The 19291-nt window shown below is 46.4% G+C and overlaps 1 protein-coding gene across 1 annotated transcript in view; it reads right to left on the bottom strand.

The window, feature by feature from the left end:
* Positions 1 to 19291, bottom strand: part of LOC144114586 (uncharacterized) — a 96408-nt gene that overhangs the window by 71229 nt on the left and 5888 nt on the right. The window contains exons 4-6 of the mRNA XM_077648422.1: positions 12272 to 12355; positions 11931 to 12052; positions 6244 to 6465 (exon numbers count right to left, since the gene is read on the bottom strand). Of these exons, the coding sequence (XP_077504548.1) occupies positions 12275 to 12355 (81 nt within the window). The 3' untranslated portion in view covers positions 6244 to 6465; positions 11931 to 12052; positions 12272 to 12274. The remainder of the gene's footprint in view (positions 1 to 6243; positions 6466 to 11930; positions 12053 to 12271; positions 12356 to 19291) is intronic.

Below are 19291 nucleotides of genomic sequence, written 5' to 3'. Positions count from 1 at the left end.
GAAATGCGATAAAATATGCTTTCAATATGCCACGGCAGCCACGAAATGTCCCCAAAAAAGGCGAAATTTGTTTGAACTTCCCACGCATGCCGCGGACGCTGCAGACGGCCGATGGCCGCCATCTTGGGCTTGGTTTGAAGCTGTTTTCGTTGCGCACAATTTGCGATGTCTCAAAATGGCGTCGCTCAAGCAAAATGACTGCCCTGGCTGGCTTTCCGAAGACCGTTTCCGGGTCGCTGATTGGCTCGCGCATGGCGCGCTTTTCGCGCCTGCCATTGGCTGGAGTAACCGGCGCGTCATTTTTTTTTCTTTCGCTTTTGCGCTTACCAGCGTCACTGCCGCTTCATGTGCGTCTGCGTTTGCGCTTGTTTTTTCTTGATGCGCCATGTTTCTGCTTTGTGCTGGGATTTTTCCCATGCGATCAAGATGACGGGAGACAACCGACTTAAACCGTGCATGCAACGAGCTTTTGGAAGCCGTAAGAAACGGGCATGGTACAGCATCGGCCACAAGTGCGCTGTCGGGACCGTCGCTAGAGCCGGTGCCGGACTCGCTGGATCTGTCTGGAACATCAACCACGCTGCTCGCTGACGACACTGCAGGACCGAGTTCCAGCTCGAATTGATTCCCGGATTACGGTACAGTTCGTGTTGATGCCGCATACTACTCTGCGGCGGAGCAGGCGCAGTTTGTTGAGTGATCGGCGAACACGAAGTCCCCTCTGCCGGAAAACTTAGCGACCCAGCGCAAGTTTGAACTTCTTGGCGCCAGCGCGGAGTGCCAGACCGATGATACTGGCACCGAGTTCGTGATTGTGGACATAAAAGTTCTAAACAACTTTATTGCGCAACCGAAGTGCGGAACCTGCGGCGCAGGAAGTCTGACTTTGAGCAAGGCAACAGACAAGGAGTATGGCTTAGCTGTAAAGCTCCAGCTCATCTGCGGTAGCTGCACTTGGAGAGGAAGCAATTTTCTTCCCAACAAGTAAGTGGAACTGCCAACATAACTCCCTTCGAAGTCAACATGAGGGCCATGAAGGGAATACAGACGATAGGCAAAGGCTTGACTGCACTTGCAGACTTTTGCGCCTGTATGAACCTGTCCCACCGAGGTCTGCACCACAAGGCCTTTCAGGGACACCTGAAAACTTTGTGAAAGCCTGCGAGAGCACAGCGACCGCAAGTGAAGCTGCCAGTGTGGCAGTCATCAAGGACCTCTATAGAGACTTCTTGAATAGAATTGGGAACACTGACGTTATATTTGATGGTTTGTGGATGACCCGAGGTCGTAGCTCTCACATCAGTGTGGCCTGCACTGTTGAGCTGTACACTGGCAAAAGACCACATTGTTTACTCGAACTTTTGTCTCAGATGTGCCTTGGGACCATAGCCACAAGATGAAGGCTACAGTGACTGGCTCGCCACCACGAGTACCAGCGAAACATCGATTGTAACTCTGGTCGCATGGAAGTGGAGAATGCGCTGACCATGTTTTAAAGATCTCTGGCCAAGTATGGTCTGCGCTACACGACCGTCCTCTCTGTTGGAGACAGCCGGACTTTTTATGCGTTGTCAGAAGCAAAAGTGTACGGACTCATAAAGACTCATAAAGACTGACAAGAAGGATTGCATCAACCACGTTCATAAGCGAATGCGGACTGCTCTGCAAAACCTGGTTCATAGAAAGAAGGCTCAAGGTGAATCTCTGGGCGGAAGAGGCAAGCTGCCGCAGGAAAAGATCAAGAAGATCACCAACTACTACGGCCATGCCCTGAGGAGCAACAGTCAAGACGTTCCAGGCGTGAAGAAGGCAGTGGAAGCTACACTCCTGCACATGACCTCTACAAATGATGTCCCGAACCACTCCAAGGGCCCTGAGGGTGCTGACTCTTGGTGCAAGCTCAACAGAGCCTTGGCCAATGGTGAACTTCCACCTGCACAAAAGAGTGCCCTCCCGGCTCGTGTTGGGGCTGCTCTGGAGCCAGTGTTTGCAAAGCTCAGCGATGAGAACCTGTTGGCACGATGCAGCGAAGGAAAGACTCAGAAGGTGAGTGAGAGCCTACACTCTCTCGTTTGGACGCAAGCTTCAAAGAATGGAAATGCTTATTTGGAAAGTGGGAAGCCGGCTGCTGCTGAGGCTGTTGCCCTCTACAACCAAGGAAGGAGGGCAACTAATGAATCCATCACTGCAAGTCTGGGCTATGCTGCTGGTGGCTGCCTTGTTCGCCGAAGCCTAGGAAAAGGCGCCCTGCATTTGCGCAAGGCAAATGGAGCTCAGCTAAAGAGCGCTAATACGAAAGAGAGACTGACAGGGCGGCACAAAACGGGAGCAACTGAAGATTACAGTCCTGGACTGCTATGAAGACGTTCTACAGCAGCACAAGGCAGCATGCTACCTAACGTCCAGGGGGTTCTTCTCAGAGACAGAGTAGGAGACGTGTCGAGCGTCGCACCCAACGGTCCTTTTCAGGACCACCCATCTGCTTGCCAGGGTGGCTCAGATCTCCTTGGCTCTGGACTGCTAGGTCTCTCAAAAAACAGTTTTCAGGATTCAAAATATTGTCTTTAGAGCTCAACACCCTAGGCCTGCACTCCATTGCCCCTAAAAAAAAAAAAAAATGTACCGATAACTTCATAAGAAATCATTTTTTTTACAACTTCATCACGCTTACACCTTCGACATTTTTTTATTAATGTTTCCTTGGATGGAATAAGACACTTTTTGTTTTGCTTTGTAGGGAAACAGATAGGGAACATCTAAATAAAATCCGTTGTTCAAGATTCCTCCCAGAATTTTCTGTAGTCAGCGTCAAAACTTTAATTGCGATATTCTCAGCTTCATTTTTTCCAATGTCACTAGAGTTACGGAACTTTTCATTATGTTTTTGTGGTGCAATTTTAATGAGCTTTACACCATTGAATTCAGAAAGAATTCAACTGTGGAGCTATGCTATATTTATGTGGCTAAGTTGAACATATCAAATTTTGTGAACAATAATACCAGCTAATTATATTCCAGAATTGTGATGCATCGACATAACTGAACATTTTTATATGATGATGTATCTTAATAACAACATAAATAGCATAGCTCCGCAAGGAACCTCTTTGGCTACGGCTACATTTTAATCGGAACCAAAAAATGTTGAGGGAAAGTGTCTTAATGACCCGTAAGAAATTACCTAATTAGGCTTCAGTTAATTTTCCATAAGTAGAAAACTAATTGAGATAAGTTGAAACTAATTACATTTATGAAAATAGGAGGAAGAAATACATACGGATACCTAATTTCATTACAATATCTCCAATAATAAAAATTTTCGTTTTAAGACCAGTGTCTCCCCTTAAAGCTTAGCAGCTGCAAAGGCTTGTAAATTCCAGAAGCATATTGCGCTTACAAGGAATAATAAAAAAAAAGTCGCATACAACACTCTCAATCTTATCCACACACATTGTTTGGCTACTTTGCCTGGCTGGTATAATTTTCCTCGTGGCCTCATGAAAAACAGCGTAGTTCTGCTGTATCATTTCACGACTTCCTAACTGGGAGAGTTCCTATGAGCCGGGTGAGTGGGCTGTTCCAGTAAAAAATGTCCCTACAGGCCTTGTACCTCTGCCAACACAGCCTTCATTCAATGCTTTCAAAAACATCTTGTTTCACTAATATAGCAAAAGCTGCAAGAAGCCATTAAAAAGTTGCATGGATGGCAAAGCTGCAGAACAAAAAGCAGGCGAATTTTTGGACCCAACCACCAATATCTTGTGCTGCCAGTGAGCTCCAAAAGTGCAACCATTCATACAGAGTTGCCATAAGCATATGGAATAACCGGTTCTTGACAACTCAGAGCAAATATATTCTATTAAGGGGAGAAGCTGGTCTTAGAAAAAAAATATTTATTAATGAAGTCACAATTATGAAGTCTTCAGGGAAGATGTATTTTTGTGTGCTGATTCCAAATATGGAATTAAATTTAATGTACAACAAGGCCTTGTGCACTTGATGCAATATGTCATATAACTTTTTGCGGAGAGCTTTAACAATATTTTGCTGCAGGGAACTTGCTAGAATGCATCCCGTCCGCTGGTCTTGACAACAAGCTATGCATCAAGGGTAAAATTATTATCCTGCCTATCACAGAAGTTGAGTTACAGGGTATTGAACTTCATACTTCACAAATGGGAAGAAATATTTGTCTTCCTGTTTCTGAAGCAACAACTTCAAAATTCTATAACTCAACTTTTATGACAGACAGGATGATAATCTTAGGTTTATTGCATAGATCAATGTCAAGAGAAACCAGTGACATGCATTCTAGCAAGTTCCCTGCAGCAGGATTTATTGAAAGCTCTTCTCAAAAAGTTACATAACATATTGCATAAGTGCTCAAGAAATTGTTGCACATGAAATTAAATTCCATATTTGGAATCACCACACAAAAATACATGTTCCCTAAAGATTTCATAATTTTGACTTCATTAATAAAATTTTTTTCTAAGACCCTCTTCCTCCCTTAAAGGGACAGTGAGGAGAACACTCATTCTTTTTTTCTTTTGGTTAGGAAAATATGATAGTTCGGCATATCATGGCTTTCTTGCCACTCGTCCGGGAGCGAAAGATGCATTTATTTCAAAGAAATTTGGATTTGAAGTTCAAAAAGTTGTTCCCGCCCTCCAATTCAAACTCTGTGCACTGTTATGACGTCACAGGACGGAGCAACGTGAAACGTGATGTAAACGCAGACTCCGTCCAGGGCGCCAGGGAGCCAGGGCTATCCAGAGAGCCAGTTATCCACCCTTCCTTTCCTCAAAAGCATCCTCATCTAGAACACTGTCAACGCCAATGCCAATGAACACACTGAATCGTTGATATGTTCCCAGTTCATACGATTTCCCGGTTAATACGCTCAAAATCGCGGACATTAAAAATGTTCCATAGCAAGACGTTATATTTTTCCTGGTTAATGCGTTCCCAGAAAACATGATTTCACGGCTACCAGGTTGAAACTTTCGACAAATTGTGCCCACATAATACATTTACTGAGCAAGCGTACATGTGCAAACATACAAGTGGGCAGAATGAGGGCATGCGACATGGGGAAGGGGGGCAGCATCTTGGCACGCTGCCAAGGTTTGCAATGCCGAGGGCGCAAAAAGAGGACCCCGCTACAAAAAGCTAGAGGCTGAAAAAAAAAAAAAAAAGTAGATTCTGGCGGATGAAACTGGAGGGCGGGTTCATTATGAGAGTGGGTTCATTAGGTGGGTATATACGGCACATGCTAGACTATATCCAATGACCGTCTAAGAAGCTGCATAAGTAATTATATGCTTTTGGCTTCCGACTTTTCGGCACACAGCTTCTCCAATTTTTAATTTGTAGCACCCCAAAGGCACATGTCAGCTACGAGGGACACTCAGTGGAGGCCTCGGGACTAGTTTCTACCAGTTGGAATTCTTCTGATGAGTGCCGACATCACCCAGCCCAGGAACGTTTTTCCTTTCACCTAAACTGAAATTTAGCTGCCCTAGCTGCAATTCGACCCCTCAATCACAGCAGCTATGCAAAGCATCAACACAATGAGACAAAATTATGCCCCTTTGCTGCGAGGTACTTGTCTAGTAATTTCCTGCATATGAAAATTTATCCTACTCAGTGGCTACGAAAGACTTTAGGAGCAGTTTAGTGTAAAGCGCAGTGCCATACATGCAACCCGGCCCACTCGCTAAAAGGCCGAGACGCCGATATCAGCCAGCAACAGTGGTAGGCAAGGTTAGGCAGCACAGGCATAGCATACATTATTACCTTATGAAACCAGTCAGCTTTGGTCGCTTTCGCCATTTTGACGTCAGCATTGCGTTGCAAATCATATTCTGATTGCAGCTGCATGTCAACCTTGCTGCTGTGTGCACATTTTATTTCAGCTCCTATGCTAGAAACAGTTGCAAGGCAAAGCTAATGACAAGAAACAAAAAATTTGTTGCTTGTTCTACGTTACGCTTGCTTGCGTCCTCAATGATATATGCACGGTGTATCTACATTTGTGCATCAGCTCAGTGCACATTCATATATTCAGAGGAGTTGAGTGGCCCTTATTCATGTTTCACTGGAGTTCACTGTGAACAGTAGTTCACAGTAACATCACACCACCTACAGTCACCACTTGCCTTTTACATGACACACTGCACTTGCACCCCCTCTGGTGCATTCACATTCCACGGCTAGCGTGCACACAAAGGAAAGACTCACCCTTGGCAGACTTGCCGTCGCCCGGCTTCCCGAGTTAAATATAGGCAGGCAGCAGCGTGCGTGGCTGCCTAGGAATCTGCGGTCCCTCCGCGGAGCCACCTGGCACCGGGCCGCGGCCACCGACTTGCACTTCAGGCGAGGTGGAGAATTGCTCCGGAAATTGAGCAGTCAGACGAGAAGACAGCCCATACTTCAGCCTGGCACCTCTGTGCTGGCTGGGTTCTGCACAAAAAGAGGGACAGTCTAGCTCGCAAGCGGCATGAGAAAGCTACAGCTAATGCTGCATGCCTTCCTTGTTTATCTGGCCATAAAACACCAAAATCTAGCTCCGCTACACTTAAAAAGGCCCGCACTAAATTCTAACTAACCTCCAGCCCCCTTCAACTCAGATTTACATCCAGGAATGACTGTACTAAGCCACGTGGCCGAAACATAATGAGTGCGAGACATAACCTCTCCATAGCAGTGAGGCGAAGTTTATAAACCACAGGACAAAAGAAATGTTGTTCGGGGTTTACCCATTGTAATAGTGCTTTAATACTAAAAAAAAAAAAAAAGTCTACCTCCAAACAATGACAGCGAAAAACAACTTGTGCATCGACCTGAAGGAGTGGCAGCACTAATGCAGCAAGCCTTACGCATTAGCAGCAGATGCGAGTGAATTTTAGAACCAAGCAGATGAAAATTGAACATTTTGGCAATTGTTAGCATAACGACCATATGTCAGGCCTAACGTCACTAAACAAGTAGCGAGCATTAAATCAACATGCGTACTGCCACTGCTAGATGGTAAGCTGTAATGCCATGAAGAAGTTCTTTAGTGCTACACCAAATATATGTGGCACTGACATCCCCAGTTCAGCGCTGTAAAAATTTTGGATGAGAAAGTCAGTTTATTTTTGTTGTCTGCCAAGCACCAAAATTAAGAAACAATGCCTCACCCAACCCAATCCTCCTGCTCTCTCCAAGGGCACAGTGCCTCTTGCTGATCTCAGCATGGTAGAAGCACCCAAACAAGTAAAGTTGGGAGAAGGCCCCGGCAGTGAGCACAGAATCAAATCTCAAATATGGTCTGCTACATTTCAGTCATGTCAAGACAAAGCTAAAGCCCTTGTGTGAACACTCTTGAGTGACTCATTGTTGCCCTTGATGCTGACCAAAGCATTAGCTTAGAAGAACTAGTCGCTCACATTAGCGAATGCCGCATCCTAATTTTTTAAAGCCCAAGTTTAGCGCATGTGGCACAGTGACCACACACTGGCCAAAGTGGGACTGTCTTCACTACACTGGTGCCTGACCAACACTGTTCGGCATCCTCCAGCGCTTAAGGGGGGGATGCGGCCCTTGAAAATCGAAAAATCGTGAAAAAGCCGATTTTTGGAAAAGTGCACATTGCGGTAGTATGTGCCATTAACTACCTTTTCTGCAAATATGAACGACTAATTTGTCGTGAAAGTACTTCAAATTAAATATCTAAGAAGCCGTGTCCGCACACTGGCCAAAGCGGGACCGACTTCACTACACTGGCACATGACCAACACTGTTCGGCATCCTCCAGCGCTTAACGCCTCGCCGCTGAGCTGCGAGAGAGTGCAGAAAATACCCCAACTGTGTGCGTACGCTGTTGCTCAGCCAGTGAACCAAGAGCCGCCATCTTGGTCTTGTTCTGTTTGTGAATTCTTGCTCTCTTTTGCCTGCCTTCGACAACGGCAGCGGCGGCGTGGTGGAAGCGCTACTCGTTTGTGATTGGGGGCCTAAAAGCGCCTTTCGAGTTTCCCGCCTTTGAAATGCGAGACTGCGATTGGGCGAAGGGCGCGCTCCTTGAGAACGCGGGGGATCACGCGCCTGCTATTGGCTGCTGCGCACGCTGACGCGGCGGTCCCCTCCAGCGGAGGCCAGCGCGTCGCCCCACCAGCCTTGGCTCTCTACTTTTCTCATTGTGATCGCCGCTGCCACCGTCTTTACGATCTCTCGCCGTGCCGTCCGAACAGTTTCCTGCAGACTGTTGACTATTGCGCAGTCACTCAAGATGCGTCCAACAAAGCTAAAGACGCTACACGCGTTCAGTGCCCGGAAGCGTGGTATGAACTGTGTTCTTTCGGAAAAGCGTGCCGCCAACAAGGACTGTCGATGCTTCCAGCCGCGTAACTTCTTCTACATCGCTACTAGACAGCAATTGCGTTGCCGCTTCCAGCGACGTACCAGCATCTTCATCGGTGCAAGAATGCGTTGCTTCGACGGGCATGCCTTGCGTACCGAACGCATCAAACTCGGCGACTGCGACCTCCAGCTCCTGTCTCGCATCTACCCCGAGGCATGAGAATGCATCGCACGCCGTTCACTTGGAAACATTTCCTGACGTCCGAGAAGATCGAGATTCTGGCTGCATCTCGGGAGCCACTTACCGGATTTCCATGGGGTCTTTTTTTTTATTCCGTACCTAAATAAATTTCAGAGGGCAGGTCAAGCTCGTTTATTCAGATTATTGCGTATGGAATCTGTCATAAGCAATTAATATTGGCTAATGAGGTCTAATTAATGACACTAAATTCAGTGCTATGCTAAAATTTTTCAGCAAGGAAATTCATCAAAAGGGCCTTGTTTTGACCTCCGGTACCTAACTAGGAATAACCCCAATGAATTTCACAGTGACAGCACTGTTTTCAAATTCTCCAGGCCTGGAGAAATAGACCTATGTGAACCATTTTGATATGCTCCTGTAACTTGAGAACCAGTGTGCACAGCTTCATGAACCTTGGTATTTCTTCAAATGTTTGTGTTTTTAGTCTACCCTGAAAATTTCATTCAGATATCACAAGAAACAAGAAAGCTTGTGTTCTCGCAACCTTTGAGGGCTGTTTTCTCAGGTTGTATTTTTTCCCTGGCGGGGCTGCTCATTCTGGCTGCTGCTCGGGAACCGCTTATCGGATTTCCATAAGGCTTTTTTTATTCCGTACCTGAATACATTTTTGAGAACAAGACAAGCCCGCTTTTTCAAGTTATTGCTTCTGGAATTTGTCATAAGCAATTTAAATATGCCTAATGAAGATCTAGTTTATTGACACTAAATTCAGTGCTGGGCTTGACTTTTCCAGCAAGGAAATTTAGAAAAAGGGCTCTGTCTTGCCCTGGGGCACCTATCCAGGAATGACCATAACGAATTTCACAGAGCCAAACCCATTTTCAAATTCTCCAGGCCTGGAATAAGCGACCTATGTGAACCACTTTGATATACAGTCGCCGACCGATTTTTTGGACTCGAAACCTCAAAAATGGTCCAAATAATCGAACAGTCCGAAAAATCCGTGAAGTACAAAAAAATCACTTTATTGAGAAAAATCTGCTTTAAAATGTCACTGATGTTACCTTGCGGAAAATTTCTCTTGTTGGCGACGATTTGCGCCTGTATTTGCGCCATGGTTGTGCTTTCACTGCACACGCTAGACAGCAAGGTCACCGCATTTAGTTGGAATACTTGCCACGCTTGTTTGACGGACACAGCGGGTCCATGCTGTCCACAATCTGAGTGTGCACCACACCGCTTGTTAAACACACGTGAAGATAAGGCACTTTTCTTTCAAAGCGGCGGAACCGCCGGACGCAATCACAAAACGGCGAACAGATGTAACTTTGTGAGGACTGAGCGCCACTCGGTCAACACGGTCAGAGAAACCCAAGTGACGAAACGGCGAACGTATGAGACCCGCCACGGTGGCTCTGTGGTTAGGGCGCTCGGCTACTGCTCCGGAGAACCCGGGTTGGAACCCGACCGCGGTGGGCGCGTTTCGATGGAGGCGAAACGCAAAGGCGCCCGTGTCCTGTGTGATGTCAGTGCACGTTAAAGTTCCCCAGGTAGTCGAAATTATTCCGGAGCCCTCCATTACGGCAGATCTTTTTTTTCCTTTCTTCTCTCAGTCCCTCTTTTTATCCTTTCCTACCGACATGTGAGATAGCTCCTTCACAATTTCCTTCCCAACAACGAATTCTCAACGTATGGGACAAGCGATAACTGCCCGCGACAACGTCGGCGACAAAAGCAAGTTGGCGGCGATGACAATCCGGCTGCCACCTCCAAGTGTCAGACATCGCAGGGACCTCTACTGGCAACAATGAGGTACCGAAAGTGTGTCAAGCAAAGCCAACTGCAGCATAAATCCACCACATCCAAGATAGCGCCTTTTGCGCCGCCGAAAAGATGGCCAACTTTGGCCCGCAGGCGACTGAAATTAGTCCGAAAAATCGAACTTTCAGACTTTTTAGATCCGAAATATCCGTTGTGAATATGTATGCGCTTCTATGGGGAGACTGACGGTGCCTCAACGAGGTCCGAAATATCCTACAAGTCCGAATTATTAGAGTCCGAATTACACGTCGGCTGCTGTACTCCTGTAACTTCGGAACCAGTGCCCACAGCTCCATGAAACTTGGTAGTTCTTCAAATGGTCGTGCTCTTCGCCTACCCTGAATATTTCATTCAGATATCTCAAGAAACAAAAAAGTTGGTGTTTAAGGGTAGTCTCCCCCCTTAACTATGTTAAAACCCAACCAATTTCTTCCTTGGTTTGGAAAGGATCATAACATCAGCGTATGCACGAGACACAGCTGCACCATAGCTGATTTAATGACCAATTGCACAGAAGAGGTCACCCAAACGAGTGGGACAACATTCTACATAAAAAAAAAACTCAGAGGACAGTTACATGTGTGTACCGCGAATGTTTTAGCATTAGCTGTGGGGTGAAAGTAAAAACTTATTGTGATATTCTGGCCTAAACTACCAGGTTCTCCTCCGGTGTTCGAGTGCATGTACTCTGACACGTGCTACCTCATGCCCCATGTCTCTTCCTCACAGTCTCGCCGGCTTTCTTACAACACATACCCTGTCGGCAGCCGGCCACAGCAGTGTCCTGGCACGTTGCCAAGCTTGCCAAGTGAGCCATTGCCGCTGGCGCTCTCGTCAAAATATAAACACACCATGCTGTTACTGGCGCAGCATCCTGGCATATTGCCATGGCGTGCACCCCAGATGGCATCAACGCCGATGGTATTGGAACTGAGGCACGAGCTAAGAAGAGCTATGTTGTCGTTGGCACGTCTCCTTTTCTTCTGTATTATGTGAGTGCATGCACAGCGGAACCTTTATATTTTGCATGTATTGGCAAAATAAAACCAGTTGTGAGTGCAGCGATTGTCTGTGTCGTCAGTGTTTTCCTTCCATTGCGTTTGTATTTTTTTTCACGCTGCAGTTATGTCGAAGGGAAAGCACTGAAAACATTCTATCAGAAGAGGCGATTTTCTGGTGGCGAAGAGACCACAATCAAGCTAAGGTAGGTCGGGCAGGAACCCCGACCGAGTGCAGACAGTTCAAGCAGGAAACTCCTGCCCGGCCAATAAATGGCAAAACAATGGCAAAGCTTTGGAATTTTGCAAGTGCACCAACAAGTTTTGACCCTTTCAGCGACGCTCTCACGCAATGATGGGCATGGAGGTATTAGAAGGAAGCCAGCAGGAAACGGAGAATGTCACTACCTTCTTCATAAAGGGACGTTAGTCAGGGCCACCGAGATCAAGAGTCAACCATTAGCCGAACACATATTTCAACTCAAGCAACAGACCATGCACTTTACATAACATATGATATATATTATAACATTTTTTTTTTCGATTATTAGGAAAGGACCACCCACCTGACCCCGTGGTTGAACACTGTCGTTTCTCAGGCAGTCCATCTCGTGGTTGCTGCGGTCCAGAGAGTGCGCTCTCATGGGGGTGCTCGGAATAGAAGTTTGCTGGCTGCCATCCTGCCTCTCTGTAAATGTGCCAGCGCCGTAACACACAGTGGTCAAACAACCTCTAAAACTAGCCTTTCTTACGGTGGTCACGAGAGACTTTTGAAATCGCCACAGGCATTCCACTGCTCTATTCTAAGGTGTTACAACACTGTATAAAAATGACACCAGGTCGCCTTGTCACCAGCGTTCTAGCAAACAAGAAGTTTCCGCTTCCCCATCCTATGCTAGATACCCACCTCTCAGCTTTGCCTCCAGTTCGGCAACCTTGCTCTGGAGTTCACGATAGCCAGGGGCGCCGGAGTGTCCCCGTGGCCACACCGCTGTTCAAAACGAAAAATGAACACCAAAAATCTGTCAACAAAGCTTGCAGATACAGTACTGACAAATGGGCCATAGCTGTTGCACAAACTTTTCACTACGAAATAAATGTGATCGTGATCTACTAGTGAGTCAGATTATATTTTAATTTTATTAGACTTAAGGGGAGATGCATGTCTTAGAACAGTCAAAAATGGTCAAACAATCGATTTTGAGCAAAACTCATTTTCGGAATGTTTGACCCTTCAAGCACCTATTCTCAAATTATTAACGGTAAATTTGGTCGGGAAATGCGATAAAATATGCTTTCAATATGCCACGGCAGCCACGAAATGTCCCCAAAAAAGGCGAAATTTGTTTGAACTTCCCACGCATGCCGCGGACGCTGCAGACGGCCGATGGCCGCCATCTTGGGCTTGGTTTGAAGCTGTTTTCGTTGCGCACAATTTGCGATGTCGCAAAATGGCGTCGCTCAAGCAAAATGACTGCCCTGGCTGGCTTTCCGAAGACCGTTTCCGGGTCGCTGATTGGCTCGCGCATGGCGCGCTTTTCGCGCCTGCCATTGGCTGGAGTAACCGGCGCGTCATTTTTTTTTCTTTCGCTTTTGCGCTTACCAGCGTCACTGCCGCTTCATGTGCGTCTGCGTTTGCGCATGTTTTTTCTTGATGCGCCATGTTTCTGCTTTGTGCTGGGATTTTTCCCATGCGATCAAGATGACGGGAGACAACCGACTTAAACCGTGCATGCAACGAGCTTTTGGAAGCCGTAAGAAACGGGCATGGTACAGCATCGGCCACAAGTGCGCTGTCGGGACCTTCGCTAGAGCCGGTGCCGGACTCGCTGGATCTGTCTGGAACATCAACCACGCTGCTCGCTGACGACACTGCAGGACCGAGTTCCAGCTCGAATTGATTCCCGGATTACGGTACAGTTCGTGTTGACGCCGCATACTACTCTGCGGCGGAGCAGGCGCAGTTTGTTGAGTGATCGGCGAACACGAAGTCCCCTCTGCCGGAAAACTTAGCGACCCAGCGCAAGTTTGAACTTCTTGGCGCCAGCGCGGAGTGCCAGACCGATGATACTGGCACCGAGTTCGTGATTGTGGACATGAAAGTTCTAAACAACTTTATTGCGCAACCGAAGTGCGGAACCTGCGGCGCAGGAAGTCTGACTTTGAGCAAGGCAACAGACAAGGAGTATGGCTTAGCTGTAAAGCTCCAGCTCATCTGCGGTAGCTGCACTTGGAGAGGAAGCAATTTTCTTCCCAACAAGTAAGTGGAACTGCCAACATAACTCCCTTCGAAGTCAACATGAGGGCCATGAAGGGAATACAGACGATAGGCAAAGGCTTGACTGCACTTGCAGACTTTTGCGCCTGTATGAACCTGTCCCACCGAGGTCTGCACCACAAGGCCTTTCAGGGACACCTGAAAACTTTGTGAAAGCCTGCGAGAGCACAGCGACCGCAAGTGAAGCTGCCAGTGTGGCAGTCATCAAGGACCTCTATAGAGACTTCTTGAGTAGAATTGGGAACACTGACGTTATATTTGATGGTTTGTGGATGACCCGAGGTCGTAGCTCTCACATCAGTGTGGCCTGCACTGTTGAGCTGTACAGTGGCAAAAGACCACATTGTTTACTCGAACTTTTGTCTCAGATGTGCCTTGGGACCATAGCCACAAGATGAAGGCTACAGTGACTGGCTCGCCACCACGAGTACCAGCGAAACATCGATTGTAACTCTGGTCGCATGGAAGTGGAGAATGCGCTGACCATGTTTTAAAGATCTCTGGCCAAGTATGGTCTGCGCTACACGACCGTCCTCTCTGTTGGAGACAGCCGGACTTTTTATGCGTTGTCAGAAGCAAAAGTGTACGGACTCATAAAGACTGACAAGAAGGATTGCATCAACCACGTTCATAAGCGAATGCGGACTGCTCTGCAGAACCTGGTTCATAGAAAGAAGGCTCAAGGTGAATCTCTGGGAGGAAGAGGCAAGCTGACGCAGGAAAAGATCAAGAAGATCACCAACTACTACGTATCTACACCCTCCAGACGCATTGTCCCTCGAGGTCCTCGCCATTGCGCATGCCCTCCAGTCATTTGCCCTCCTTCCCTCTCTCCAAGAGTACACAGTCTATTCAGACTCACAAGCCGCTATACACCACATACAGAAACGCACCCTGACCCCTTCTCTCCAACAGGAGGTCGAGCGAGCGGTCTCCGCACTGCAGCCTTCCATCGTTTTCCTCCGCTGGGTCCCTGGGCATTCAGGGATTGACGGCAATGAGCTGGCCCATCAGCTCGCCCGCGACACACTCTTCCGGGCACCGTTGATCCCTTGGCCCAAGCCCTCGGAGGACGGTGGGAGGCTCACCCTTCGCCGCACCATAAAAGAGGTCTACCTTGAGCTCCGCCTCGACAAACGCCTTTACCCTCCTCCTCATCCATCACTCACGGTGCCGGAGTCTCGCCTTCTTCGGCAAATTCAGATGAATGCAGTTATCACCCCGTCCCGCCTCTTCCTCTATCGCTATCGATCGGACCCTTCCTGTCCCAACTGCCCCTGCATCTATGCGGACCTGGCCCATTGCCTCTTCTATTGCCCGGCTGCTCAGCAGTCGGGTTCCTTCCCCCCACCCTTTCTATCCATCATCACCTGGCTCGACTGGCTTGGCGCTGAAGGGGAAGAAGAACAGCGGCTTCTGGTCGCCCAGGCGGTCGACATGCTCGGCCTATAAATTATGGTCGAATAAAAGTCTTTACTACTACTACTACTACTACTGCTACTACTACTACTACGGCCATGCCCTGAGGAGCAACAGTCAAGACGTTCCAGGCGTGAAGAAGGCAGTGGAAGCTACACTCCTGCACATGACCTCTACAAATGATGTCCCGAACCACTCCAAGGGCCCTGAGGGTGCTGACTCTTGGTGCAAAGCTCAACAGAGCCTTGGCCAATGGTGAACTTCCACCTGCACACAAGAGTGCCCTCCCGGCTCGTGTTGGGGCTGCTCTGGAGCCAGTGTTTGCAAAGCTCAGCGATGAGAACCTGTTGGCACGATGCAGCGAAGGAAAGACTCAGAAGGTGAGTAAGAGCCTACACTCTCTCGTTTGGACGCAAGCTTCAAAGAATGGAAATGCTTCTTTGGAAAGTGTGAAGCCGGCTGCTGCTGAGGCTGTTGCCCTCTACAACCAAGGAAGGAGGGCAACTAATGAATCCATCACTGCAAGTCTGGGCTATGCTGCTGGTGGCTGCCTTGTTCGCCGAAGCCTAGGAAAAGGCGCCCTGCATTTGCGCAAGGCAAATGGAGCTCAGCTAAAGAGCGCTAATACGAAAGAGAGACTGACAGGGCGGCACAAAACGGGAGCAACTGAAGATTACAGTCCTGGACTGCTATGAAGACGTTCTACAGCAGCACAGGGCAGCATGCTACCTAACGTCCAGGGGGTTCTTCTCAGAGACAGAGTAGGAGACGTGTCGAGCGTCGCACCCAACGGTCCTTTTCAGGACCACCCATCTGCTTGCCAGGGTGGCTCAGATCTCCTTGGCTCTGGACTGCTAGGTCTCTCAAAAAACAGTTTTCAGGATTCAAAATATTGTCTTTAGAGCTCAACACCCTAGGCCTGCACTCCATTGCCCCTAAAAAAAAAAAAAAAATGTACCGATAACTTCATAAGAAATCATTTTTTTTTACAACTTCATCACGCTTACACCTTCGACATTTTTTTATTAATGTTTCCTTGGATGGAATAAGACACTATTTGTTTTGCTTTGTAGGGAAACAGATAGGGAACATCTAAATAAAATCCGTTGTTCAAGATTCCTCCCAGAATTTTCTGTAGTCAGCGTCAAAACTTTAATTGCGATATTCTCAGCTTCATTTTTTTGCCAATGTCACTAGAGTTACGGAACTTTTCATTATGTTTTTGTGGTGCAATTTTAATGAGCTTTACACCATTGAATTCAGAAAGAATTGAACTGTGGAGCTATGCTATATTTATGTGGCTAAGTTGAACATATCAAATTTTGTGAACAATAATACCAGCTAATTATATTCCAGAATTGTGATGCATCGACATAACTGAACATTTTTATATGATGATGTATCTTAATAACAACATAAATAGCATAGCTCCACAAGGAACCTCTTTGGCTACGGCTACATTTTAATCGGAACCAAAAATGTTGAGGAAAGTGTCTTAATGACCCGTAAGAAATTACCTAATTAGGCTTCAGTTAATTTTCCATAAGTAGAAAACTAATTGAGATAAGTTGAAACTAATTACATTTATGAAAATAGGAGGAAGAAATACATATGGATACCTAATTTCATTACGATATCTCCAATAATAAAAATTTTCGTTTTAAGACCAGTGTCTCCCCTTAAAGCTTAGCAGCTGCAAAGGCTTGTAAATTCCAGAAGCATATTGCGCTTACAAGGAATAATAAAAAAAAAGTCGCATACAACACTCACAATCTTATCCACACACATTGTTTGGCTACTTTGCCTGGCTGGTATAATTTTCCTCGTGGCCTCATGAAAAACAGCGTAGTTCTGCTGTATCATTTCACGACTTCCTAACTGGGAGAGTTCCTATGAGCCGGTGAGTGGGCTGTTCCAGTAAAAAATGTCCCTACAGGCCTTGTACCTCTGCCAACACAGCCCTTCATCCAATGCTTTCAAAAACATCTTGTTTCACTAATATAGCAAAAGCTGCAAGAAGCCATTAAAAAGTTGCATGGATGGCAAAGCTAAAGAACAAAAAGTAGGCGAATTTTTGCACCCAACCACCAATATCTTGTGCTGCCAGTGAGCTCCAAAAGTGCAACCATTCATACAGAGTTGCCATAAGCATATGGAATAACCGGTTCTTGACAACTCAGAGCAAATATATTCTATTAAGGGGAGAAGCTGGTCTTAGAAAAAAAATATTTATTAATGAAGTCACAATTATGAAGTCTTCAGGGAAGATGTATTTTTGTGTGCTGATTCCAAATATGGAATTAAATTTAATGTACAACAAGGCCTTGTGCACTTGATGCAATATGTCATGTAACTTTTTGCGGAGAGCTTTAACAATATTTTGCTGCAGGGAACTTGCTAGAATGCATCCCGTCCGCTGGTCTTGACAACAAGCTATGCATCAAGGGTAAAATTATTATCCTGCCTATCACAGAAGTTAAGTTACAGGGTATTGAACTTCATACTTCACAAATGGGAAGAAATATTTGTCTTCCTGTTTCTGAAGCAACAACTTCAAAATTCTATAACTCAACTTTTATGACAGACAGGATGATAATCTTAGGTTTATTGCATAGATCAATGTCAAGAGAAACCAGTGACATGCATTCTAGCAAGTTCCCTGCAGCAGGATTTATTGAAAGCTCTTCTCAAAAAGTTACATAAAATATTGCATAAGTGCTCAAGAAATTGTTGCACATGAAATTAAATTCCATATTTGGAATCACCACACAAAAATACATGTTCCCTAAAGATTTCATAATTTTGACTTCAATAATAAAATTTTTTTCTAAGACCCCCTTCCCCCCTTAAAGGGACAGTGAGGAGAACACTCATTATTTTTTTTCTTTTGGTTAGCAAAATATGATAGTTCGGCATATCATGGCCTTCTTGCCACTCGTCCGGGAGCGAAAGATGCATTTATTTCAAAGAAATTTGGATTTGAAGTTCAAAAAGTTGTTCCCCCCGCCCTTCAATTCAAACTCTGTGCACTGTTATGACGTCACAGGACGGAGCAACGTGAAACGTGATGTAAACGCAGACTCCGTCCAGGGCGCCAGGGAGCCAGGGCTATCCAGAGAGCCAGTTATTCACCCTTCCTTTCCCTCAAAAGCATCCACATCTAGAACACTGTCAACGCCAATGCCAATGAACACACTGAATCGTTGATATGTTCCCAGTTCATACGATTTCCCGGTTAATACGCTCAAAATCGCGGACATTAAAAATGTTCCATAGCAAGACGTTATATTTTTCCTGGTTAATGCGTTCCCAGAAAACATGATTTCACGGCTACCAGGTTGAAACTTTCGACAAATTGTGCCCATATAATACACTTACTGAGCAAGCGTACATGTGCAAACATACAAGTGGGCAGAATGAGGGCATGCGACATGGGAAGGGGGGCAGCATCTTGGCACGCTGCCAAGGTTTGCAATGCCGAGGGCGCAAAAAGAGGACCCCGCTACAAAAAGCTAGAGGCTGAAAAAAAAAAGTAGATTCTGGCGGATGAAACTGGAGGGCGGGTTCATTATGAGAGTGGGTTCATTAGGTGGGTATATACGGCACATGCTAGACTATATCCAATGACCGTCTAAGAAGCTGCATAAGTAATTATATGCTTTTGGCTTCCGACTTTTCGGAACACAGCTTCTCCAATTTTTAATTTGTAGCACCCCAAAGGCACATGTCAGCTACGAGGGACACTCAGTGGAGGCCTCGGGACTAGTTTCTACCAGTTGGAATTCTTCTAATGAGTGCCGACATCACCCAGCCCAGGAACGTTTTTCCTTTAACCTAAACTGAAATTTAGCTGCCCTAGCTGCAATTCGACCCCTCAATCACAGCAGCTATGCAAAGCATCAACACAATGAGACAAAATTATGCCCTTTGCTGCGAGGTACTTGTCTAGTAATTTCCTGAATATGAAAATTTATCCTACTCAGTGGCTACGAAAGACTTTAGGAGCAGTTTAGTGTAAAGCGCAGTGCCATACATGCAACCCGGCCCACTCCCTAAAAGGCCGAGACGCCGATATCAGCCAGCAACAGTGGTAGGCAAGGTTAGGCAGCACAGGCATAGCATACATTATTACCTTATGAAACCACTCAGCTTTGGTCGCTTTTGCCATTTTGACGTCAGCATTGCGTTGCAAATCATATTCTGATTGGAGCTGCATGTCAACCTTGCTGC

This window comes from Amblyomma americanum, chromosome 1, assembly GCF_052857255.1.
Source record: "Amblyomma americanum isolate KBUSLIRL-KWMA chromosome 1, ASM5285725v1, whole genome shotgun sequence".
Lineage (NCBI taxonomy): Eukaryota > Metazoa > Arthropoda > Arachnida > Ixodida > Ixodidae > Amblyomma > Amblyomma americanum.
This window is presented reverse-complemented; position numbering and strand designations above follow the sequence as displayed.